At 37.4% G+C, this 26,781-nt stretch overlaps 2 protein-coding genes across 2 annotated transcripts in view; one reads left to right on the top strand and one right to left on the bottom strand.

The window, feature by feature from the left end:
* The first annotated feature begins 7,265 nt into the window (after positions 1-7,265).
* Positions 7,266-9,557, top strand: nr0b1 (nuclear receptor subfamily 0, group B, member 1). The gene is made up of 2 exons (XM_079843793.1): positions 7,266-7,928; positions 8,609-9,557. The coding sequence occupies exons 1-2, from the start codon at positions 7,376-7,378 to the stop codon at positions 8,848-8,850; spliced, it is 795 nt and encodes a 264-aa protein (XP_079699919.1). The 5' UTR covers positions 7,266-7,375; the 3' UTR covers positions 8,851-9,557.
* Positions 9,517-26,781, bottom strand: part of rnf207a (ring finger protein 207a) — a 33,672-nt gene continuing 16,407 nt past the window's right edge. The window contains exons 11-18 of the mRNA XM_079843792.1: positions 26,130-26,198; positions 25,946-26,052; positions 16,057-16,219; positions 13,164-13,349; positions 13,028-13,079; positions 12,802-12,919; positions 11,400-11,480; positions 9,517-11,315 (exon numbers count right to left, since the gene is read on the bottom strand). Coding sequence (XP_079699918.1) covers positions 11,165-11,315; positions 11,400-11,480; positions 12,802-12,919; positions 13,028-13,079; positions 13,164-13,349; positions 16,057-16,219; positions 25,946-26,052; positions 26,130-26,198 — 927 coding nt within the window. The 3' untranslated portion in view covers positions 9,517-11,164. The remainder of the gene's footprint in view (positions 11,316-11,399; positions 11,481-12,801; positions 12,920-13,027; positions 13,080-13,163; positions 13,350-16,056; positions 16,220-25,945; positions 26,053-26,129; positions 26,199-26,781) is intronic.

The following is a 26,781-nucleotide window of genomic DNA, read 5'->3' as shown; positions in this document are numbered from 1 at the left end:
TACAAATAACGTAAACAAGCTCAAAATACTTAAATATTTGTTTGTATATGCATATTTTGCAATAGACTTGTGTTTCTAGCTATAGATATAGTCAACCTTTTTAAATGAGTAAATTTATATTTCTATATTGTTTATAATTTGATTACGTTGTTCGCAATGCTTCATGGGATTGTAGTTCTTTCCCTCACTAAAGCCGTTAAGTACAGTCCGATTTTCAAAAACTTTTTTGCTTCAAGTCAAAGTTTGTAGTGTTGTGATTCACCTCATAGCAGGTTGGTTTGGCTCATGGTTCATCATAACGCTTCAATTTTAAAATCCCTATAAGAGAAATGAATGGAAAAAATACTTTCGGAACCAACACAGCTGAAAAAGTGCGGCAGGCATTGTTGCACTCTATATGGCAGAATATGTCCTGTCTTTTAAATAAAAGATCTAATTTCGTAACTCTTAAAAAAGAGATGCTTGCATGTTGTACTTAAAATAGCTGCCCGAGCCCCGAGGGACATTTCAAAGATGGCCGCCAAGTGAAATGACTTGCCTTAAAGGGACTTTGGCTATATGTCGGAGCGCTGCCAACAGGGCTATCGGCTCTGAGTCCGACAGAAAAAAAGTTTTAATTTCATTTTTTCATCTAACTTGGTTCTTCTTTTCTTCTTTTCTTTTCATCGTCTATGAAATGACTCAAGGCTACACTGTATATGTTGTATCATGTATTATTTCAGTACAAATTGATACTACAGTATTGAAAAAGACTACAGTTTTGCAAACAGAAGAAAAACGATAGAAGAAGGATAAAGAAAGCAGAGTAAAGGCCTTTTTCATACTCTTCAAGGTTGCTCTTGAGAAGTTGAGCCAAATTCTTATTTTCATTGGGTCATGACAACCTAGTGGGCTGTTTCTGTGTTATGTTTATGCATGTCAGTAAAGGGAGGATGATTTACACTGAGACTGGATTTAGTTTCCAAAGACGTTTATGTAAACATTAGTACTCTCTGTGCAGACTGCATGCGTAAACCACTGACCATGAAAACATCTTTATATTTGAAAAAGAATGTGAAAAATTATTAATGTGAAAATACATACATACAACACATTTATAATATAGCATAATTCTGAAATCAACGAACATGTACAGTAATTGTATTGATGTTTATTGATGCACTCAATAAGGCTGACATGGTGGTGATGAAGTTCTGAAACAGTGAATTTAAGAGTTCCTGAATGCTAAAAATGCGGTTAAACAACAAAATGAACTTGTTGGTTTTAATGTCTGAAAATCGCAAATGTTTATCAACATCATATTCCATAGATATCAGTCCATGAAATTAGTCTAAAAAGCAGTTGTTTAAGTACAAGCACAGATGTGGGCACACACACACACACACACACACACACACACACACACACACACACACACACACACACACACACACACACACACACACACACACACACACACACACACACACCACAAATCATCCAGCATGACCATGACCTTGCAATGAAGGGAGCCATGATTGGAAATGCAGTAACTCTGGCTTTTGATAAAATCGAAAATTCAAACACAAGCAAGACACTTCAGATGGTCAGTCTTCAATTTGAAGTGTGCATATAGGTCTCGTGATGTTTCAAACCTGTATGCTAATTTTTGAAGACCCTATATGCAGCTCTTTCAAGAAGTTAGCATGTCTAACAAGCTCCTAACAGGACAATAAATGGTAACACTTTATTTTACAGTGCCCGTGTTACATATGTTACATGTACTTACCATAGTAATAACAGTAAATTATGCATAATTACATGCAACAAACCCTAATCCTACCCTGACCCTATAGTAAGTACGTGTAGTTACTAAATATTACTCAGTACTTAAATATATAATTACACTGTAACAATGACACCTTAAAATAAAGTGTAACCCAATAAATTCACGAGTTCACACTTACTAATAAGTTGAATAGAGTAAAGTATATGCGTATTTGGCGTGCTGTCCGAGGAGAGGTCTCCGAGCTCAGTATTTTGGCCTGAACCCAGAGTACTCCCCCCTCATCTCTGGTTAAAGTAACCAGGTAAGTGTGAAGAGACAGGGTGGTGGAGGAATGCTGAAAACTTTCTAGGAACATAGGTGAGTTGACTACATATATTTATATTCTGATTGGGTAGACATTGATTACTGATTGCTGACTGCTGGTTGGAATGACGTGATGATTGGATGGATCATTTGAACGTGTTCCTCCCAAACTTTGTTAATAAAACATAATTCAATAAAAAAACAAAAAACAGGTGTGCACTAAATTCAAAGTCTGCTGAAGTCACGCAATAGCATTGTATGAGAAAAAGACTGATTTAACTTATGCTTTGATAATCTTTTCCTACGCTGAAGCTAATAGCTTCTATGCTAATAGTAAGTAGCAAAGAGTTCATTACTGTGTGTACTAGTCTGTATTAGCTTCTGCACTATACTATGCCGTTTTGTAGTATAAATAGTGTGAGTAGTGTGAGAAAAAGTGCACTTTAAAGTGTTAATTAAAAAGTTTTGGATGTTTTGATACGTTACAGTTTAATATTGATGTTTGTTTCCTCCATGGAATAAAAAAATAAAAATATCTTTTTATCTCACAATTTTGAGAAAAAGTCATAGTTTTCATAGTTTGACCTTTTGGCTGACTACATTTTTTTTTAAATAAATTAAATAAAGTCAGATAACACTTTGCAGTGTGTAATTTTATCACTTCCACATATATGTAATTTATGCCTTACACAGACATTTGACTGCTCCAGATTTTGTGAAATCTACAGTTCACTGCATTTTTGTATCCCGGCCCATGGTCGGATCGTAAGAGGGTTATTAACAAAACGGTTATTGTAGGTTTATCACAAAACTTATCATACTTTGTCTACTCTTTATACAGCATTATGGTAAAAATGGAATATTATAGCAACAGCTTTCTTACCAGTATGCGACAGCGTTCTGCTTCAACCGGAACTGACAGAATGGTTCGTGCTCATCCAGTTTGAAACGCTGACTATAAACATGGAGGTTTTTCATATTTTTCGTTGCGGCATTCTCTCCATATTTACGATTCTGTGCAGCCTTTAGCCGGTGCCAACAACATGCTGGATCCTTCACTGGAAACCAAAAGTAAGTCATTCCCATTTGCTCTTTGAATTCTTGCACCCTGGAACAATACAAGTCGACACCATTATGATGACTAAAAGTTGGCTAAGAAGTATTTCCTACTAAAGCAATGCAGGGTTTGACTCTGGCAAGCGTTAAAGGGGATGTCTAATGCTGCGTTCACACCAAACGCGCAAAATCGTGTCTACCGCGTCTAGTTGGACGCTTGAACATTTTGAATCCATTCGCACACAGCGAATTGGACGTGCATATAAATTGGCGCTCCAGGAGAAATATGTCATAAAACACCACTCTGCCTCTTTTCATTTTCATTAAAAAAATATATTAAACATTAATAGCCACACAAATGTGGTCCAGGCAACGCACTACCTACATTAACTTCACTGCATGTATATTTAAATATCCTAAAAAATAAATTTATGAAACTTCTCTTTGCCCTCAGTCAAAACGATTTGGCAGAAAACAAATTATAGATTCATGACACCAAAGATTGCCAGTTAGATCTACACAAGACAAATTCTATCTCATGTTTAACCATTACAGAGACATCCGAGCCAGCGGCAAACGTCAGAAGGACTGGCCGAGGAAAGGCTGCTCTCACCGGGGTTAATGAGCGCTGAGCGCCCTGTGACCTGGATCTCACAACTCCAAAAATGCAAGATTAATTTTTTAAATAGGCGCTCTCTTTGTAAATAAACCACAGATTTGAGCTTTAAACAACAACATTCTCACCTGAAAAAGTTTTAAAACACAATAACAGTAGTATATTTAAATTATGCGGGTTTCTCATCATGTCACTTTACCACGTGGCAGCAGCAAGCAGGCTCCTGATTGGTTAACGCAGCGCGAATAGATGCCAAAGTTCAGATTTTTCAACTCTGATGGCCGATTCGCGTCATTCACGCGGACTAGACGCGTAAATGAGGCGGAATTGCGCCTACTGCGCCGCAGGACCTCCAGACGCACGTCAACGCGTCTTTACATTGACTTAACATTGAAATCACTTGCTCCAGACACTCTATTCGCGTTTCGTGTGAACACAGCATAATGCAATTTCATGCATTCTCACTTATTTACACAGAGTTGGATTCTCATGCTAAACATGGCCAAAGTTTCAAGAAATTTGTTGGACGTATGATGGAGTATTTCTGTGCCAAATTTCAGAAAGTTTTTTTTGTTCAGTATGGCCCTGTATGACGTCATAATGGGCGGAATTCCTTATATGGGCATATCTCCCGGATGAGCGCATATGTGCACATCAACCAGAACTAGAGCAAGAGTACGCCCATCAACGAGCTTCGTTCGGGTTACGGAAGCCATCGTGAGTAAGTGAAACTGCATCAGATTTCTGTGTTTTGTTGGCAATTGGTGCATAAGTGCATACAATGTAAACAACACGAACGTATAGTGAGTCAAAAGTTATCCAGGGATATTGCGATGATGTGTGTTTGTCTGCTCGTGACTCTTTAGCTCCGCCTACGGCACGCCGCCACGAGCTAGGCTGTTTTCGGGAACAATCGGTTCAGCGTATGTCTTTTATAAATCTGATAAAACTAAAGACTCTTTTCGGCGATATGAAGGACGCAATCTCTATAGGTACTCATGAGATAAGCATGAGATTGGCAGAAACTGTGTGTATGTTATGTACCTTTTAAAGCATATCCATAGCAGACAGGTGGGAGTGGCCTTGGACGGCCAACATGCCCAGTGAATTATCAGTGTTGAAGTTTTCCTATTTGGCAAAAGGGAAGACAGCAGCCTTTTTTCTCTATTTTCTCTTGTCAGGTAGCACCAATTTCCAAAATGTTTTCGCCTTTCTGTTGCCTATAGACTGCCAAGTTTTATTGAAAGCCTGTTTTGCCAGCGGTAAAAGTATCCCTTTAATGCTTACATTAGTAAGCTGGTATGATCAGTGTTTGCTAGTCACTTTAGGGGTCAATGATCTTAAAGTCATGTTTATTTTCACACTAAACTCAGAGAAAACGAGCTTTGCACAGCCACCGAAGGATCAACATTCAGCTGGCAGTTCATGACTGATGAAAATCTCCACCCAAGTGAACAAGATGAGGCATTATGTGCATATAAATCGTATAAATAGAACAAAATTCTGGTTGGTAAAAGATCATTACGATAATTATATTGTGCACTTGAGAACGATTTTCACAAATCAATGCAAACATCTTATGGCATTGTAAGCTCAGAGAGTAAGTACTTGAATTTGACATCATTATATCATCCGTGACGACTCCAAAACTAAAAAGAGATGTAAACATTAGCCTTATGTCATTACCTGGACCAACTCCTCAGATGTTAGTCCCACAGTAACTGAAAGACAAGCTGGGAATGTTGTTGACGTGAGCTTTGGCCCTCAAACTCACTGAACAGAACATAACCAAGAGCCTTCATCCAAGATACAGTGCCAGTTTCACAGATGAGGACAGGTAGGGTCGAAGAACATTTGCACAAACTGGCGGTTAGACCTGCTGACCGTGAACAGATGCCGAGTTGGAACCAAAATTGTGTGTGAGTACATGTGTATGCGTATTGCTTCATTGGGGGGAGGGGGACAGGTGTTAGAGGAGGATGTGAAGGCTGTTTATTTGACATTGGCCTTGATGTAAATGGTAAAAAACATCTCCTTTTTTTTTCCAAATAGATCAATTGTGCGAGTTGTCTTTTACTGCACAATATTCTAATGCTTTCATCACTTCCACCATGGACTTGTCCTTCGGCTATTCAGCATCAGGAGTGGCGCCTTGATATGACTTTCCATACAGGCTGCAAATCAATATGCTTTTATATTCTTCTTTAGGAGAGCAATGACATCAGTACACCCCCGTCTGCCTCAGACAAACCCTGTAAACAGTGCACAATACAGATGACCCTGGACTTTAGTAACAAAACAAAAATAATAAATTATCACAGGATCTTTGGAGTAAAGGGGCCACACACACACACAAACTCACATCATGCTACTGTAAAATTGTCAAACCAGACAAGGCTAGACTGGGACAGATGCCAAACTAGGAGGGAGCACCTACTGTCCCCTCTCATAGTACTCAGAAATGAATAGATAAATACCTTCAGGCAAAACACTGGCATCCCATAGCCTGCAAATCTTTGGTAATGCAGTCTGGAAACGGGCTAGCCGTTTTATTGCACTTTAATTAATCTTTCACGTCGGCAACAACAATCAACTCATCTCACTTTCATCAGATACTCAAAGAAATAATAATACACTGGATATCATTTTGCATTGTTATGAGTATTATATATATATATATATATATATATATATATATATATATATATATATATATATATATATATATATATATATATACACTGTAAAAAAGTCCGTAAAAATAGGGCACAATGTACTGTATAAATATGAAGGAATTTTCCATATTGGTTTTTTACAGGTGTTTTACCTGTATTTTGAATTACACATTGCATTAGTTTGTTTTAAGGGTTAACGGAAATTTCCGTAAAAATATTTTTTTACAGTGTATATATGTTTGGAATAAATAGTTACATGCAATTCGATTAAGTAATTTAATTACAAAATAAGTTACTGAGAAACAATATGTAATTAAATTACAGATACTTATGAAAATGGTAAAGATTACAAAGGGGGTTACATCTGAATATTTTCTGTAAAAAGATAGAAACCTTTGGCCTGCAACCTATCTGAGAGTTGCCACCATGGAGAGTAATACAAATGTGTTCCAGTGCTGGAAAATAGAAAAGTTATCAAAAAGTTATCAAATGTAATCTGTTACATTACTTTAAAAAAAGTTATTGAAATAGTTACATTACTTAGTACATTTTAAATAGGTAACTAAATCTGTAACCTATTACATTTCCAAAGTATTACCTTCCCAACACTGTATACTCCCTCCTATAATTAATATGAATAATTATTCATGAATAATATATTATTTAAATTATATTAATTAATAATGTATACTTTTTGGTGTCCATAATGTACAGTAGGCAATAACTGATGTGGCAAAACCACACATCACATCCACAATATATAGGGACTATAGCGCCCCCTGTGTGAGCATCAGAGAGAGACAGTGGGAGGCGTCCAGTGCTCTTTAAAAACTCTAAACTATTTGGCATTTGGGTGGATGGTAACACAGAGACCTCAACCGTGCATGGACATCTCCAAGCGTAAAGCTCGCTATAGTTTCAGCAACGAAACCTAACAGTTCGCGCAGCACCAGGAGGATGGCTTACTTTGACAGCAGCTGCCACTGCAGCAGCGAAAGACGACAGAACAGTATCTTATACAGCATTTTAAAGAACGACAGTCAGTCTGCGCAACTTGGGATGCAGCCGAGGACACCGAGACTCGCCGTGTCCATGCGCGCGTGTGCGTGCGGATCCAAGAGGAAGGTGTCTCTCCGCTCCCCCCAAACCACATGCAAAGCCGCCTCCGCGGTCCTGGTCAAGACCCTGAAGTTCGTGAAGAACGTCCCGTGTTTCCGGGAGCTGCCGGTGGATGACCAGCACACGCTGGTGCGGAGCTGTTGGGCGCCGCTGCTGGTGCTCGGCATGGCGCAGGACAGGATCGACTTCGAGACCTCGGAGACGCAGGAGCCCAGCATGTTGCAGCGGATTTTAACGAGCGGACAGGACAAGCAGGACAACCAGAGTAATAACGGTGGTGTGGCGTTGACCGACGTTCAGGGTATTAAAATGTTTCTGAGGAAATGCTGGGGATTGGACATAAGCACTAAGGAGTACGCGTACTTGAAAGGGGCTATTCTGTTCAACCCAGGTGAGACATGCTGCACTGTCACACCTGAATTAGGACACTTCCCAACTGCCTTTAAGATTACCTGGCTTTAATAGTCATACTGTTATTAATATTACTACTACTAATAATAATAGTAATACTAAAATACTAAAAATGACAAATACCTGAATTAGGACAGTTTAAATCACAATTATTTATAATCATAAAAATGTGCTGTATGATAGTAGGCTAATAATACACATAAGTAGAAAAATATTAAAAAGCAGTGCTTTGTTTTTTTTGTATGATTAAAATTAATTAATAATAAGAGCATACTTATATGAATAATTATTGTCATTATTATATTAAGCTAATAAAAGTAATATTTACTTGTTAAATATTTAAAGGGACCAGTCAAACTTTATGTTTAATCATAATGGTTCTTATTTGATCTCAATAAGATTCCAAATTATGATAGAAAATCTACTAGCATTCCTTTTTACTTTGAGGTATTTAGCAGGTCAGTAGTTCAAATATGAATGTATGACAATATACAAATCAAAGTTTCAGGAACAGAATTGTTCTCAAGAAAATTGAATTCATGATTTTGATAATTGGGAAATATACTGGTAATCAGAAGGTATCTAGTGAGAGTAGTTTTAGATAATTAAGGTGTTTCTGGTGCAGGATATAACAAGACTCTCTCTATCCCTTGTTCTCAGATGTTGCAGGGCTGCAATGTCAAAATTACATCCAGGCCCTGCAGAGCGAGGCGAACCAGGCGCTTAATGAATATGTCAAAATGATTCACCGCGGGGACAGTGCAAGATTCGCCAAACTCTTCCTCGCTCTCTCCATGCTGAGATCCATCAACGCCAACGTGGTGGCCGGCCTCTTCTTCAACCCGGTCATTGGAGCAGTCAACATGGAGGAACTTCTTCTGGAGATGTTTTATGGAAAATAAACTCTAATGCAAAAAACAGGACGGAATTATCAATGTTGGAAAGAGTGGCCGGACAGATTTTGAAAATGACTGATTCCTTTTTACACATGCTATTTTTGTACAATATATGAGAGCCCTCTTTTTGCCTTCTGAGTTGAACTCATCGCTGAATCCAAAGTTGATGACAACGTTTTTCCCATTTGGGGAAAGAGCTTTATAACTTTGTTCTGATTGTTTGTTTTTGTTTACTTGCTGTTATGTGATGTTGTGCAGCCTTATAACTATTCTGGTTGACACTTTATAATAACTTTCATTAGGTAATCATTAACAAACATTCATTTATACATGCATTTCATTTAATATATATGTTAAATGTAATTATATTTGATGCACAAATAATATATTACATCTAAACAATAATATATTATCTCAATGTTACTATCTATTCGAATATATGTGAACTAATGAACTGTTTTCCATTATATAATGTAATCATTTTGGCTAGTATTGTTAATGAAAGTTATTATATTAAGTGTAAACTATTTGAATATTAGAAAGCATTGTACATTTTTTGTTACGCAATGACATAATGGAACATGGTTACACTCCTTCACATTTCCCACAACATAATGGACGGGTTTGAATTTTTTTTTTTTTTCAATAAACATGTCAACGTAATGACAGACCTAAGCACAAATACAAAACAGAAAATAAAAATAATCATTAGGAAATAATTGTTGGTGACATTGTTTCTTAATGTAGCAATATTGTTTACCAAACCACTGCAGGTTACATAGGCATGCCAGGTGGCGACTAGTGACTGCCTGTATGAGTAAGTCATTAAAAAAAAAAAAACGAAATCGCCCCCTATACCCTTAAATAGGGCACTATTTGAAGGGACAGCCATTTGTAGTGGTGTCCGAGACAATAGTGGACATTATTGAGTGCACTCATTCAATCCCACATTGCACTGCAATAACGAGTGTACAGCACAGCGGCTGTCCGAATTCGCTCACTTGTTTTCATTCACTTCTTCAAGTGAACTGTATTAGTGGACTTAAGTATGGAAGTGATAGAGGGTTTAGGGGGCGATATAGCCACCAATTCGTTCAGGAACAAAACAAGTCAACACTGAATGATTCACTCAAATGATTCTTTCAAATACGCTGATTCATTCAGGAACTGTTCGTATGGACTAGTACCAAACATAGGAAAAACAGGTAAGCATCTTTTACCTCTTCAACCACAGTAACAAACAGTAAATAATGTGGAAGAATAACAAGGCACTTATTTATAAAGACCTAATATGGCGGTAAGGAGAGATGATATATGACTGTTGTGAGTCCTGAACTCTTGTTCATTCATCCCCTCCTCAATATTCTGTCACCAAATGTATTTTTAATGAGTCTGAACTACCACGGCGTGCTCTTGAAGGTCGCTGTGACCCCATTTATTTCTCTGTATCTGTTTAGCTGAGCACTCTGTGTCTCAAATATTCACCTTATGTATGTAGTTGTGGCTTTGTAGTTTCATTTATACCACAAGGTTAGTCTGGTATTAGTAAGCGCTGTTGTATTCATTGTTGGAGCAAGCATAAAAGTGCTGAAAAAGATATAAAAGAAATCTAAGGATGCATTGAAGGATCCTTGTACAAAAATAAGTAGGCCTAGATAAATAAAAAACATGTCTGCCCATGAAAGAGTATATCAGGTTAAATAACAATATAATATAATAAACATGTTATTAGACAGAAAACATAGAAGACAGTGATAGAGACAAAAGGAATACAATAAAAAAAAAGACAGATGTTGAAAATGTCTAATGGTTGTTTTGAAGACGACAGTTGAGCATGCAGGGACAAGTGAGATAGATAGAAGAGAGCTTTTTTTTAATATTTTTTCCATTATCTTAGTCAGTATATTATATTCTTACAATCGCATTTGTACATACACTATTGTTCAAAAGTTTGGGGTGAATAAAACAATGAATACTTTCATTCAGCAAGGATTCATGATAAATCAAAAGTGAGAGTAAAGACAAAAGATTTGTATTTCAAAGAAATGCTGTTCTTTTGAACTAAATGCAAAATACCACAAAAAAGTCACAATCCACCTGTCTGGTAAAACATTTTTGCACCATCCAATGCAATTGGTTTATAGCTAAAGCCCACTTAAAACATTCCATAAGCATAGCAAAACATATCTTCCATTTATGTCCTTCTCGTTTGTCAGTTGTAAACTGTAAAGCCCCATGTTCATGTGTTGACATCTAGCACCTGCTTGAAAGCACATGCCATGTTTGTGGTCAGTGTTCACCATCATCCATACATGCAGCTCTATATTGGCAGCTCTTTGCAGCAAGAGGTTTCTGAAATATTTATCGGCTTTCCTTGCCAACAGAAGTCACTGCTCTTTAGTAGTGTCTCACCAGGCGGCAGGATAAGAGAGTCCCTCTCATAGACTGCTGAGCAACTCTTCTCACTGCAGCTGGTGGAAGAAATGACGTGTCATTCTTATATTGTTTTTACATTTGCACTTTGAGCTGTGTAACAGTAACATCAAATTCATCACCTGCGTTGTTCAGTAGTCGTTGCATTGTCCTCACAGATTTTAACTATAGTGTCCATGCGATCATCCTCAGGCTTTTGAAACCTGTGAATACATCAACAATATACCATTTAATGACTAAAATATTGAAAGGGAATGTTCACCCCAAAATTAAAATTCTGTCATTAAATACTGAAACCTATAAGACTTTCGTTCATCTCCGGAACACAAATGAAGATCTTTTTGTTGAAATCTGAGAGCTTTAGCCCTCCATAGACAGCTACACAACTATCATTTTGACGCTTCAAAAAGTTAAGAGATCATAAAACAAATCCATATAAACCTAGCGGTTGAATAAAACATTTCTGAAGAGACTCGATCGCTTTATGATGAACAGATTGAATTTAGGCTTTTGCTCACATGTAAACATTGATCAGCGAACACAAACAGAAGCTCAACTGAACCTGCTTGATGCAGGAGAACAAACCTCTTGCTGCAGCTCAAACGTGCTGTGTAACACGAAAATGAACCTCACTGGTTCTTGTGGAAGCTCAAACGTTCTGCGTAACACACGAGAATGAACCTCATTGGCTCTTGTGGAAGCTCAAATATGCTGTGTAACACACGAGAATGAACCTCATTGGTTCTTGTGGAGGCTCAGATGTGCAGCGTAACATGAGAATGAACCTCATTGGTTCTTGCGGAAGCTCAAATGTGCTGCATAACATGAGAATGAACCTCATTGGTTCTTGTGGAAGCTCAAACGTGCTGCGTAACGCAAGAATGAACCTCATTGGTTCTTGCGGAAGCTCAAACGTGCTGCGTAACGCAAGAATGAACCTCATTGGTTCTTGCGGAAGCTCAAGCGTGCTGCGTAACATGAGAACGAACCTCATTGGTTCTTGTGGAAGCTCAAACGTGCTGCGTGACATGAGAATGAACCTCATTGGTTCTTGCAGAAGCTCAAACGTGCTGCGTAACATGAGAATGAACCTCATTGGTTCTCGCACATCAAGCGAACATGCTTGAGCTTCCGTTTACCACAACTGATGTGTGAGTTGATCAATGTTTATATGTGAATAAAAGGTTAAATTCAATCTGTTCATCATATAAAGCAATTGAGTCTCTTCAGAAAATGTGGACGAAACCGCTCAATTCATATGGATTAGTTTTACGATGTCTTTATGAACTTTTTGAAGTGTCAAAGTGGTAGTTGTGTAGCTGTCTATGGAGGGTACAGAAAGCTCTCAGATTTCATCAAAAAGATCTTAATTTGTGTTCCGAAGATGATCAAAAGTCTTACGGGCTTGGAAAGACATGAGGGTGAGTCATTTTTGGGTGGACTATCCCTTTAACTACCCATATTAAGCAAATGGAAAGCAGAAGTAAAATATGTAGAACATGAATATTTAAAAATGAAAACAACCTGGGTTCCAGACGCTCTTTCACTTTTGCTATGGATAATATGTAGGGTCCAATTTGTCGTGTAATGGTTGTTAAGTAGGAGTTTTCTTGCTTCAGCTGCAGAAGGTCATAAAGCTGTGCTGTAATTAGTAAATGAATTAGTTCACAAATTAGTGGAAGGAAATAGTTTAACTTGCAAGATAAAATGAACCCTGAGGAATCACAGACAACTTGTTCTTTTTCCTCACCTTCATAGATCTCTTGCTCATTGGTTACTCTTTGAAAGGTCACATCCCATATCTAGAAACACAACCAAAATATTCTAAGGTGCTGCTGTGTTTTGAAAAAATAATACGTTTTGCAGGAATTATAATTTCGCCTCACCTCCTCAAATACAGCCCTCTGGGTCTGCACGGCAGAGTACTGAGACGTGATCTGTTCATCAATGAGTAGAGACCTTTCCAGGATCTCATCCATGGTGTCCGTGTTGATGAGAGAGTGGTGTTTTGTCAGGTCTCTGTGCATCTCCTGAACCTCATCCTTCAGCCTCTGGACTTCTGTCTGAAGAACCTGGAGCATGAAATATGCATAGAATCTTATAACGAGACCCAAAATACAAGGAAAGCATTTTTTAGAGTACATGGATGGAATGAATGCATTTGATTCTCTTGGTTTCAAATAGCATTCAAAAATAGCGAAATACAGAGGGGATTATTTGATGTATTCAATATGAAGTGTGATAGATGTCGCTACACTCTTAGAAGAAAAGATTCTATATAGAACCTTAAAGGGATAGTTCACCCAAAAATGAAAATTATTCCATAATTTACTCACCCCCAAGCCAGTATATGACATTCTTCATCTATCCATTATAAAAGTAATCCATACGTCTCTGGGGTGTTAATAAAGGCCTTCTGAAGTGAATCGATGGGTTTGTGTAAGAAAAGTGTCCATATTTAAAACTTTATAAAGTAAAATATCTAGCTTCTGCCAGACCGCCTTCCGCATTCAGTGTATCGCCTCTCACAGTTCAAAGTGATACATCGCACCAGCTACACTTTTCTGTAAGATGAATACGGTCCGGTGGAAGCTAGATATTTTACTTTATAACATTAAATATGGATATTTTTCTTACACAAACCCATCGATTCACTTCAGAAGGCCTTTATTAAACCCCAGGAGCCGTGTCGATTACTTTTATAATGGATGGATGCACTTTTTTGGGCTGCCATTATAAAGCTTGGAAGAGCCAGGACATTTTTTAATATAACTGCGATTGTATTCATCTGAAAGAAAAATGTCATATACACAAGCGGCAACCTCCCGCAGTTTCTCTTTAAGCCAATACGGAAGTGACTTAAACTGCAATTCATCGACTGGCCACTAGGAACAGGCTCCAGAAGGGAGCAGAATCTCATTGAGCCCCATGTTAAAATGCCCAACTTTACAGCAGAAAAGCACATGTTTACAGCCTGGTACAAATTGTGGTTTTGGTCTATACGGCTAATTTTGCCCTTCATGACGACTGTGAGGGGGGGTGAATTTTTTTATAACTCATTCGTTTACATTATATGAAGCATTAAAGTTCTGCATAATTAAGGGCGTGGCCACTTTGAGTGACAGGTGGATAGCCATTTATCGGCTGTCTGTTAGTCATCGCGTCACCTCAGTTCCACCCACGTCCCGCCTCTGTCCATTTTCTATTATCCGGGAGTGATGCGCGATGACGCGCTGACAAGATGGCTCGTCCCTACTTTGCGCTTCAAAGCGGCTCTTCAGAATCCTATGGGTGACGTCACGGACACTACGTCCATATTTTTTTTACAGTCTATGCATATATACCTAGGATGGCTTGGGAGTGAGTAAATCATGGGATAATTTTCCTTTTTGGGTGAACTATCCCTTTAAATCATTGGTTTTCAACCTTTTTGAATAATATTCAAAGGCCCCAAGAGCTGAATGTTCTAAACATCTTTTCCGTTGTTCATAATTTACTGGATCAGGATTAAGAAAAATATGTATTCATTATTAAAATGCCCATGAACATTTATTTTTCTTGTCTAGAAATCACACATTTAAAATTAGGCTTCCTCATATATAATATATAGGTTTTCCAACCTGCGGACCCTGTGAAACAGATGTTGAGTGAATTAAAATAAGAAATAACTTGATTCTTAGTTTCAGATTATGTTAATGCATGTTTTGTTTTATTTAATCATGAAGTAATCTTGAGGCCCCCAGTGGACCCAACCCCCTGTTGAAGAACCACTGCCCTAAAGGGTTCTGTCAGGTGCTTCATATATGGAACCTTTTAGGGATTCCCATCATGGGATCATTTTATGGATTCATTTTTTATTTTAGTTCAATTTTATGAATGAAATGGCCTGTAAACATACTTTATCGCTAGAAAAAAATAAATAGCCTGTTAAACATCAAAGTATTATGCAAACATTTAAGACATTTTGTCTTATATAGATTTTTTTTTTTTTACATAAAGTGTCCTTTAAAATTGATTCAAGAACCCTATATAAAACCTCACTGTATGTTCTAGAGCAGGGGTTTTCAAACTTTATGATGCCAAGGACCCCCAAATATGATGAACCTTTTATGAGGGACCCCCTTCCTAAAATCCATCTATATATTTTTATGTATGAAAAAACATTTAAACTGTTATATAAATAATAAGTGTGACATTGTAAATACAACATATTGTTTCCAAACTTAAATAAGCTATACTTAATGTTGGCTGTATAAACCTGAAGAAGAACATTTTCAATTAAAAGTTATTTGTATAAGCAACTTTCACAATAAATATATGTAAGCAGCTTACGAACTGCATTAAGAATACTGCATTACAACCACAGTGAGCATGATAAAGGGGACTGGAGTGAGAAAAACTCACTATAAAGATACAAAGCGAACATATACAATTCTGGAAAGTACGTATACGGCAAGAGAGGAGAGAACATTTAAAAATGAAAGTTAGAATGTTCGGTAGACTTTATCCATTTTTACTTCGTCTTTTTATCCTCTGAAATTTTGGAACCTTCTGGAGGACCCTTGGGGGTCCTCGGGCCCCAGTTTGAAAACCCCTGTTGTAGAGTTCATACAGATCAAATGGCTCAAAGAGCACAGTGATCTTTCCTGTGCTGATGTATTTCCATTTATTACAGGATGATGAGGCTGACATATCATTATAGATGATCACAGCAAATAGAAGTTTAATTCTGTCAGTGATTAGGAGTAGACTAAAGTATCAAAAAGGACAAATTCTTACCCTGTAGCTCTTCTCAAAGTTGCGGCAGTGCTCGGTAAAGGGTGACTCTCTGCCCTCGGCCAGCAGCACTTTGGTACAAATGTGTCTGTGAAAGGTGGGCCTGCGGCCAAAAGGCATTTCACTGAGAGAAGGGGACGGGCACGACATAGACAGAGCCGGCAGCCTGTGAAAGGAAATGAGAGATCCTAGCATCATTCTTATCTTTCACCTGTAGTCAGAATTAAAGGCCAAGATTGCTCTCAAAAAGTTTTAACCTGGTAGATACTAACATAGGACGCCATACCCAAATGCAAAAAAACCAAAAAACTTTTTTTTTAAATTTACTAATACAACAAAGGAAAAAGCATATTTAACAAAACAAACCCCCCTTCTTTTTTTCTTTTTACTAAAACCTTATTGGATAAACATCTAAAACAGTTGTCATTTATTAATATTTTGAATTAGCTTTTGTTTCATATTAAGGCAGGGATGTTTCAAGTAATTTTGTTATGTGATTTTGTCACTTGTATTCTTTTTATATTTCTTTTCAAATTTAATTTATATAGTTCACAGTTTGTATTTAGTTTGAGTCATTTTACTACTTCAACTTAAAAAATTCAATTATTCAAGAAAAAAAATTGTGTTTAAGTTTTTCACCTAATATTTATGTTTTTTTTTTATTTCAGCTTTATTTTAATTGGCGAAAACCATTTTGAATTGTTTAAGTTCACATTAACAATAACAACACTGACCTACTAAATAACTTAATTCTCTACATCTGAAACAGAATATTAATATATTATAATAGAACAACCATCAAAACATTGACATTCAGACCTTTTTTGAATAAAATTCAACTCAGATTCTGACGCCTTCCCATTTTCAGAGCTTGATGACCATTGACGTTCACAACAGTTAACGATGCACAGAAATGCAGCATTCCCACCTCTGCGTCCACAAACCTCGGTTGGAAATTCAGGAATTAAAAGATCAAGAATTAAAAGCCCTATTGAAAGCTCATAATGTTACTAATAAAACACCAAGAATAAAGACAGTTACCTTAGTTTCAAAGCTCCTCTAATCTCTCTTCCCTCGAGTGAGTCTGGAGTCTGGACACTGTTCTCCGAGCCTAAGTGACAAGCGTCCCACCCCCTAACTTTTACCAATTTAAGATCCTGGCATCAACGGTGACATCAGCAGCATTGGAACAAAGTGCTTTGTGTGAACTCTGTACTATTAGCAGAATCCGAGACACTTCTCTGAAATTCTGTTAAAAATAGTGAGAGAAGCCTGACCTCTGTACTGTCCTGTCTGTTGGCATGGGGGCAGGTGGGGAGGACGATTGTTTGGTGGAGGGCTTCACAAACCTAAGAACGGTAGGGATGATTGATGTGGAAAGTTTTCACAGGGACTTGCGTCATTGGACTCTCTATGGAGAGATGGAGGTTGCTGTGGTGGAATGGCTGTATTAATTCTGATCTCTTATCACCTTGGGTATTCTGTGTAGTTGCATTGAGACCGTAATACCGGGTCTTTTATGAAAACGTGCAGGGCGGATAGTGTGGCATGGCATGACAATGCGAATTCAATATGGAAACTTTTAATTATGATAATGGGTTTAGAGGATTAGGACTGATATTGTGGAGGGCCTCCAGCAAATATTTGGATGCTTAAGCCACACCTGAAAAATGTAGGAATGCATTACATAACAAAATATCAAACGGACACATTCAATTTACTGACAGTAAAGACATTCATAATGTTACACAAGATTTCTATTAGAAAATGAATGCTGTTCTTTTGAAAAATGTATCACGGTTTATTCTAAAATATTAAGCAGCACAACTGTTAATAATAAGAAATGTTTCAAATCAGCATATTATAATGATTTTTTGAAGGATCATGTGACACTGAAGACATGAGTAATGCTGCTGAAGAAAAATACATTTTAAAATGTATTAAAATAGAACAGTTACACTTATTTTACACTTATTTCAATTGGTAATATTTCACAATATTACTGTTTTTACTGTATTTGTGATCAAATAAATGCAGCCTTGGTGAGACTTCTTAAAAAAACATTAACAAAATCTTTCTGATCTCAAACTTTTAAACAATAGTTTACATTAGTGTTGTCACGAGACCAAAATGATGACTTTTATACTATTGAATGACAGATCTCTTTAAATTAATTGTTTTATTAATTAATAAAATAAAAAAAAATCTCACTTGATAAAATTAATAAAGGGGAAGGAGTTGTCAAAAAGCAGGGCAGAAACACGCTGTTCAAAATTGTATATTCTGTCATCATTTACCTCAAGTTGCTCTAAACCTGTAATTTTTTTCTTCTTCTGATGAACACAAAATATATTTTGAACAATGTTGGTAACCAGAGAGTTGATGGACCCAACTGACTTCCATAGTATTTTTTTCATTCTATGGAAGTCAATTCGGTCCATCAACTGTTTGGTTACCCATGTTCTTCAAAATATCTTCTTTCGTGTTCATCAGAAGAAAGAAATTCATATAGGTTTTGAGCAACTTGAGGGTAAGTAAAATGATGACAGAATAAAAAATTTGGGGTTAACTATCCCTTTACGACAAACCCGACTGTGTTTATGTGAATATTTACTAGGACATGCATTTTGACATCTTTTTGGCCATTCAAGCGTGATAATCCACGATCGCATGCTGTCTGAGAAGCGGCTTTCTGTGCGCGCGCTTCAGGTCAGAGACAGAGCGAGTAGCGCATTGACTCCTTTTTTGAGGCTTACTTTTTTTTAACATCAAACACGTCCCACACTTTTTTTCTTTGTTGCTCAAAGGCAGGGATGGGCAAATAGCGGCCTAATGAAAGGTTTTAATGTAAATTGCCATTACACCAAAGCACTGTTCACAAAAGCCGGTTTTCCACCGCCGGGCTGGTGAATGGTAATTATGGTTCCAGTTGTATTTCCACTTGAGCCTGGAATGGCACGGCATGTTTACAAACTGCTCTCTGACTGGAATTATCCAACCGTGCCGAACCGCTGCTAGAATGTGTGTAGTGACACTGCAACTCAGGGTTGGTCTGTTGCCTGGCTGCCAGTTTCTCCGCTTGCTAAACTTGCTATTTGAGCAACATGAACACACATTAATAATACAATTTTAAGAAATATCTGATCTTCCTCTTCTTTCCTTTACATCGCATATTGTGTGTAAACTCTTGCTTTATCAGGGCAACGACTGACTCATTTGAATTTACATTTCATAGAGCTCCATTATCAGTCCATTATCTTGCACTTAATTATGTTCTTATACATTTTTAAAAATAGTATTTTTATTCATGGTAATATGTGGATGTGGATTGGAACTGACAAAAAGTTTTAAATTGCACACGTTTTATATTTAATAAAATCTTTAAAAACAAATTACATTAATTATACATTGATTTCCCTTAATTAATTTAAAGTATATTGAGTAAGATGGTGTAAAGGTGTGAGTGTGGATGAATAATCTGGCCCCTTGGTATGAAAGAGAAAAAATGTTGGCCCTCTTCAGTATCGAAGTTGCCCGTCCTTGCTCTAAGGTGTCAATAACCTCTGCACACACACTGACTCCTGCTGTCACACATCGAGAAATACTGTTACTCTTAAAGGTGCGGTATGTAATATTGACAGCTAGTGGTTGGAATGGGTACTGCAGTCAAAATATTGAATCGTACTCTTTTTAATAGCCGAGTATCGCAATACCTTAGTACCGGTATCGTGCAACACTTGTACATATAACCAAAACAAATATTTCCATTCTGATATTTTGTCCAAAATTAACATAAAGTATTAGGAGACGTATAATGGTCGTATAGTGTAAAATTAATGAAACATGTCCATAGTTCCTATTAAAAATGATTGTAAAGATTGCAAGAAATTGCAAGAAAAGTTGTGTTTTTCGATAATAAGTCATGATTTGTTTGCAGATGACACATGGATTGATACTTCTTGTCATCTTATGAAAATACTTAAATACTAATGTCCACATTAAAAACTAAATACTAATGTTACAATAACAATATGCAACTTGTCATGCCAAGCAAACTCAGAACTAGTTTCGAAAAGGTAGAACTGCACAGCTAACATTCATCAGTCCTGAAAATAACTGCTCCACTATGCAGATATACAGGAATACTGTATATGAAGACACTAAGCGCAGACACAAGCTCCTCCAGTTTCTCAGAAAACTGCTTGGAAAAACTTGATATAGTTCACTCCATAGCTTTAACACAACCCGAAATTCTATGCAATGAGATCTGAGGTGGATTCGGAGAAAAGGAATCTAGGATCACATCCCTTTCTTTCGTAAGCTCTGTTCATAAACATTTGCACTAATACAAGCACGTTCACTTTTGCTGCACTAATTTTACTGGAAGCTAAAGAGCCAAACTGATCTGGAAACAGTACTCCCACACAAAGCTATATTATGAATAAGGCTCTGAAGTGGTCCGTCAGAGGCATAACTCTCTGAGCCCTTGTCCCGGAATGAGAGCTTTCCAGGAAGTCAGGCTCCATGTCCTGTCCTGCCTCATGTTATCACCTCATAGCTCCTGGCACCTCACAGACACAGAACTAAGTCTAGCTATAACAGGACAGTTGCCACCTGGTGCATTGTTAGGGAGAGTTACATAAACGGTTTTCTGTTTAGGAGCTTAATAACCGGATGAGAGAGCACCAGCGTAATGCCCGTGTCTCCTTCCTGTCGTCTGTAGTCAGTTCTGTGTCATTAGACAGAATTCAGACAATCCGAGAAGTAGGGATGAAAATTTATCACGATTATCAATATTAGCACGGTTTTGTTAAAATGAGATGAAAGTGTTCAAAAATAATGCACACACTGAAAACATTACAACAAGTTTTATATTTGAAAATCAACAAAACAAATAAAACAAGCAGCTCTATGCACTTTTTAAGCTAGATTTGGAGGCATTTGCTTCCTTATAATGACCGTCGTCAATAGCAACACATTATAACAGCACACATCTACGTATCACTACGGACGCACTCTCGTTTCATTCAAATGCAACTTGCGGTCTTGCGTCTCCGTTTTTGATTGTATTGAAAATTAAATCAGAGGACTTTACAATTAATACTACTATAATATAGACTTTTCACATTTCCGGGTTTCTCAGAGCGGAAGTCGTCATAGTTGGGTTAAATTTTATAGCGGTGAATGATAGAATACATAAAATATATTTGTGTGTGCCCGTTTGCTCAAATAGCAAAAGAAAAACGCCAAAATAGTGATTTCACAACTTTCAAAAAAGGGAAAAAATGAAGTGAGATTGATAACGCCAGTGAAAAGAGAGAAAGATGTTATTTTTTACCATCACTCCCATAGACGCTGTATTAAACACCCTCACAGCAGCGGTAACTTGTTTTTTTTTGTAATTTGATGCAAAAGTATTACAATACAAAGTACTAGTGTTATAAATGTACATACATTTTTAAAAAATGAAAATACAAAAAACTTAGCTGGATTTACGATATTGATGACCATTAAAACGCGTCATCACAGTCTGTGAAAAGGGTCTATTGTTGTGATCATCTTGTCTGGACGATTGTTTTGTACGCTGTACAAAATGTACAAAATCTGTGTAATAAGTGTACAATGAATATACATTATTATACCTTAAAGGGTTAGTTCACCCAAAAATGAAAATTCTGTCATTAATGTCGTTCGACACCCGTAAGACCTCCGTTCATCTTCAGAAACACAAATGAAGATATTTTAGTTGAAATCTGATGGTTCTGAAAGGCCTCCATTGGCACAATGCACGGTTCACTCTCAAGACCCTTAAAAGGTACTAAAGACGTCGTTACAAAGTCCATCTCACTACAGTGGTTGTAAAATGACTTTATGAATCGGCAAGAATAGTTTTTGTGCGCAAAAAAACCCTAAATAACGACTTGTATAGTGATGACGATTTCAAAACACGGCCTCATGAAGCTTCGAAGCGTTATGAATCATGATTCGACTCACTGATTCATAACGCTTCGAAGCTTCATGAGGCCGTGTTTTGAAATCGTCATCACTATATAAGTCGTTATTTAGGGGTTTTTTGCGCACAAAAACTATTCTCGCCGATTCATAAAGTTATTTTAGAACCACTGTAGTGAGATGCACTTTGTAACGACGTCTTTAGTACCTTTTAAGGGTCTTGAGAGTGAACAGTGCATTGTGCCAATGGAGGCCTTTCAGAACCATCAGATTTCAACTAAAATATCTTCATTTGTGTTTCTGAAGATCAACGGAGGTCTTACGGGTGTCGAACGACATGAGGGTAAGTAATTAATGACAGAATTTTCATTTTTAGGTGAACTAACCCTTTAAATGTCACCCTTAAAGGGGTACTTCACTGCTGAAAAGATGAATGTGTATTTAAATTGGGTCATTTATGTAAGTGAAATTATTTTAGAAGTTGGGGCCTTCTAGACTGAGAAAAGCCAGAAAATGTATTGTTGGCTCATATGGATGAAAGACAACAACTCCCAGAATGCACTTGCTTCGCTGCCTAGGCCACTCACAAGCCACGCCTACCAGTAACATCACTTGCCCACCACAGCACCACCTCACAGTCGTGTTCATTTTTATAGTAATAAAATCATTTAGTTCAGTTAGAGAACAGACACTACAATTAAAAAGGGAACATGTCTGATTAATACAGCGCGAGCTGAACGAGAGTCGCAGCACAAAAGTCAGATTTCATTCATCACGAGAGCAAACAGCTGACAGACAAGATGATCGGCCGCGGAAAATTTGGTTTCAAAGCGAAATGTAAAAGCAACCTATTTAAGTGAGTTTGTCATTGTACCGTTTTGTTGTTGTGTTTTTCATAAAGAATAATAGGCTAATGAACCCACAATTCAAGCAAACCTCCCCCAATTTGGTGCTAATTCTAACCCGAAACTAAAATGAGCACGGCCGCACGGGCATTCATTCACGACCTCACAGTTGTTCACAGTACGACTATATGTGTGTTTGTGTGTATATATACAGGGCTCGACATTAAGCATGTTCACGTGCTTGTCCTTCGGACAAGTAAATCTGTCATCCACTTGTCCAATTAAAAAAGTGCTTGTCCGAAAAAAAAATTGTTTTTTTTTTTTTGTATGTGTTGTAAATAAAATTTATTCTGAAGCAATATTCTCACCAGTGTTCAATCAGCTTTGACATATGCATATTTGTGATATTTTTACCTTTTATAAAGGGCATTTTTCCCCTAATCTTTTTAAATATAGGCTATGATTCAGATTTCCTTTTATATTCTTAAATTGGATCAATAAATTAAATTAGAAGACTACACTGGCTGTTACCAGTCAAATTAAATAATTTACACTTAAAAATTACAACTGCATTAAATAATGTTATGAGATTGTTTTAAATATTTTTTGAATATACAAATAAGAAATGTTGGAAAGATGAAACTAAACCACCAGTAGGTGGCAGCATGTGACCGTCTGAATGAGTGAGTCATTGAGTCGATTCGTTCAAACGCTGATTCATTCAAGAATGAGGCAGTCGTTTACGAATAGTTCATTGAATCTTTGATTCTATCGATTCATTCAAAACGCTGAATCATTCACTAACACGCTGTTGCTGTGACACGCGTTCTGCTGTGATCTTTTGGAACTATTTTCGCTGCTGAAATAGAACAAAAACACTCAATATTGCATCTAAAATGTAAGTGACTTAATGTTAAAGGGTAACTAAACCCCTGCTCAGAGCTTAACTCCACCCACTGGCAATTTTTTTAAAATGCTGGAAGGTGGGCAGAGCCCAGCGGAGACAGAGGGGACGAACCGAGGGCGGGGCTGAGCGGAGTGTGCACCTGAGACCCGCAGTGACGGGTTGATTGACAGCTGTCTGACTCGCGAGTCGCAAAGATGGAGAATGACTGGAGTGACTCCAGCTTTGCAACAGAGCGGTCATTCTCCTACCTTCACCTGAAGTGGAGGAGGGTGAATTGTCTTTAGACACAGACCCAGAGCCTTATCAATGCGAGCCGCTGGCTCAAACTGCGTTAACTCCCGATGCAGACGATGCTGGCGAAGCAGCAGCGCAAGAGAACTGACCTAATCGATGAACAATCAAATCCTTACACTGAATGCCACTAAAAATAGATCAGATATCTGATATACATACGATTTTCATTCAAATGAACTGAATCAATAAGATAGTGATTCTATATTTTCCCTAGTTATTTTTGTTAATGACGTTTTATCAGGCTACTTGTCCGTCGGGCAAGTAAAATTATTTCACTTGCCCCTTCAAAAAATCCACTTGTCCCGGACAAGCGGACAAGCGTTAATGTCGAGCCCTGATATATATATACACACAAACACACAGTATATATAATTATAAATGTCTTTACTGTCACTTTTGTGTCCTTGCTGAATAAAAGTATTAACAAAAAAGACACTTACTGACCCCAAACTTTTGAACTGTATATCATATTGTTATATATTTACATTAATATCTTGTTTAAATGTAAATAGACTCCACCTACCTAAAGAAAAACAACTTTGTTCTATTTACTGGTATTTTCTTTTTACATTTCTTGGGCAAACATTTAGCAATTTGGATTTTTACAGTGTGACCATTATTACAGCTCTAGTTATAAAGAAGTGAAGTGAAGTGATGTGTGGCCAAGTATGGTGACCCATACTTGGAATTTGTGCTCTGCATTTAACGCATCCAAGTGCACACACAGTAGTGAACACACACACACCGTGAACACACTCCCAGAGCAGTGGGAAGCCATATTGCTGCGGTGCCTGCCCAGGGATATCACAACTATCAAATATCACAACAAATATCATAACAAATATCACAACATCTGATTCTGATTATAAAAATGAGATCCGATATATTTGCATGCCCTTAAAGCAACACTACACTCTAAAAAATGCTGGGTTAAAAATAACCCAAGTTGGGTTGAAAATGGACTAACCCAGCAATTGGGTTGTTTTAACCCAATGGTTGGGTTAAATGTTTGCTTAAAACAACCCAAACGCTGGGTTAAAACAACCCATTTGCTGGGTTAGTCCATTTTCAACCCAACTTGGGTTATTTTTAACACAGCATTTTTTTAGAGTGCAGCATTGTAAATCCTGCATTTGTTTATTTGTTTTAATTATGTACATTTATAACACTATACTTTATATTATATTAGCCTACCTTTGCATCAAATTAGAAAAAAACTAGTTAAAGATGCTGTGAGGGTGTTTAGACCCATTTTCACAAATTGATGACACGTTTTTACGGTCATCACACTCTAAAAAATGCTGTGTTAAAAATAACCCAAGTTGGGTTGAAAATGGACTAACCCAGCAATTGGGTTGTTTTAACCCAGCGGTTGGGTTAAATGTTTGCTTAAAACAACCCAATTGCTGGGTTAGTCCATTTTCAACCCAACTTGGGTTATTTTTAACACAGCATTTTTTAGAGTGTAGGCAACTTTTGACGCTTTAGCGGTTAATAAACAAAACTGCATGCATCTTGTGGAAGAACATTGTAGCCGGAGCTATATTTCTCTCTTTTTATGTCTATTTCGAGTCACAAAGGTACTCTGCTGTGTGTACCGACATGAACACGAAACTTACAGAGTGTGGTTTTAGCGCTAGAAGGCTGCTTAGGTTTCAGTGGAAGTAGAATTTGTCCGGTTAAGAGTAGTTCTACCACTGAAATAATTTTAGAGACATTATTTTAAAGTCAAAAAACTACAGTGTTTCTTTATTCACACCATCGTACATTTATGTATTTTTCAGAAGTATTTAAGCAACTCAGTCAGTCCAAGGCCAAACAAACACAGAGGTGGAATAACAGCGCTGCCATATAATATTTTTATACTGAATGTAATTACATATAAACTGCTCACCTGTAACTCAAGGCAGTTCCTCCGGTCACAGAGCCAGGTGTCCGCTGGCCCAACATCAAAAGAAGCTCCAGACAGAGGGCAAACTCAGAATGGTAGTCTGTGTTTATCTGTATGGTGGATACATACACTTTGTTAGTGTCAGAGGTCTGCATAAAGGCCAGCAGATGTTTGGTCTTCAACTCACCTTGCTACTCTGGACAGGGCGGAACTTGTGAGGTAGATTTACAATGCTACACAGTCTGTCCATCAACTGCTGTTAAGGGTCATAGGGCATGAATTAAAAACTTTTTTCCCTTAAAACATTATTTAAAGTGCCCCTATTAGGCTTCTTCGGATATTACCTTTCATGTAGTGTGTAATATAGAATGTAAAAGATTCAAAAATCAAAGTTATTGTCTATTAAAAAAAAAACGATTCTGAACTACCTGAAACAAGTCATCAGTAATTCCAGTCTTTCTGCATGAACTTATGTAGGTTTGTAACAAATTTGCATAATGCCAGCATATTGTCTTCTTTGGCTGCCCTCGAACAGCATCTACTTTGACTCGCCCTCAAACACTAGTTAATAATAATAATAATAATAATAATAATTTGTTACATTTATATAACGCTTTTATAGGCACTCAAAGCGCTTTACATGGAAGGGGGGAATCTCCTCAACCACCACCAATGTGCAGCATCCACCTGGATGATGCGACGGCAGCCATATTGCACCAGAACGCCCACCACACACCAGCTTATTGGTGGAGAGGAGACAGAGTAAATGATGGACAGAGGCCAATGGGCAAATGTGCCCATTTTTAATGCCCACAGAGAGTCAGGGCCTCGGTGTAACG

The sequence above is a fragment of the Gobio gobio genome (assembly GCF_949357685.1).
Source record: "Gobio gobio genome assembly, chromosome: 19".
NCBI classification, from domain to species: Eukaryota; Metazoa; Chordata; class Actinopteri; order Cypriniformes; family Gobionidae; genus Gobio; species Gobio gobio.
This window is presented reverse-complemented; position numbering and strand designations above follow the sequence as displayed.

What these genes read in the sequence shown, in the direction of transcription:
- nr0b1 (XM_079843793.1), top strand. Translation starts at nt 7,376, where the DNA reads ATGGCTTACTTTGACAGCAGCTGCCACTGCAGCAGCGAAAGACGACAG. An exon ending in GGCTATTCTGTTCAACCCAG is followed by an intron (nt 7,929 to 8,608) that starts GTGAGACATGCT and finishes CCTTGTTCTCAG; the next exon opens with ATGTTGCAGGGCTGCAATGT.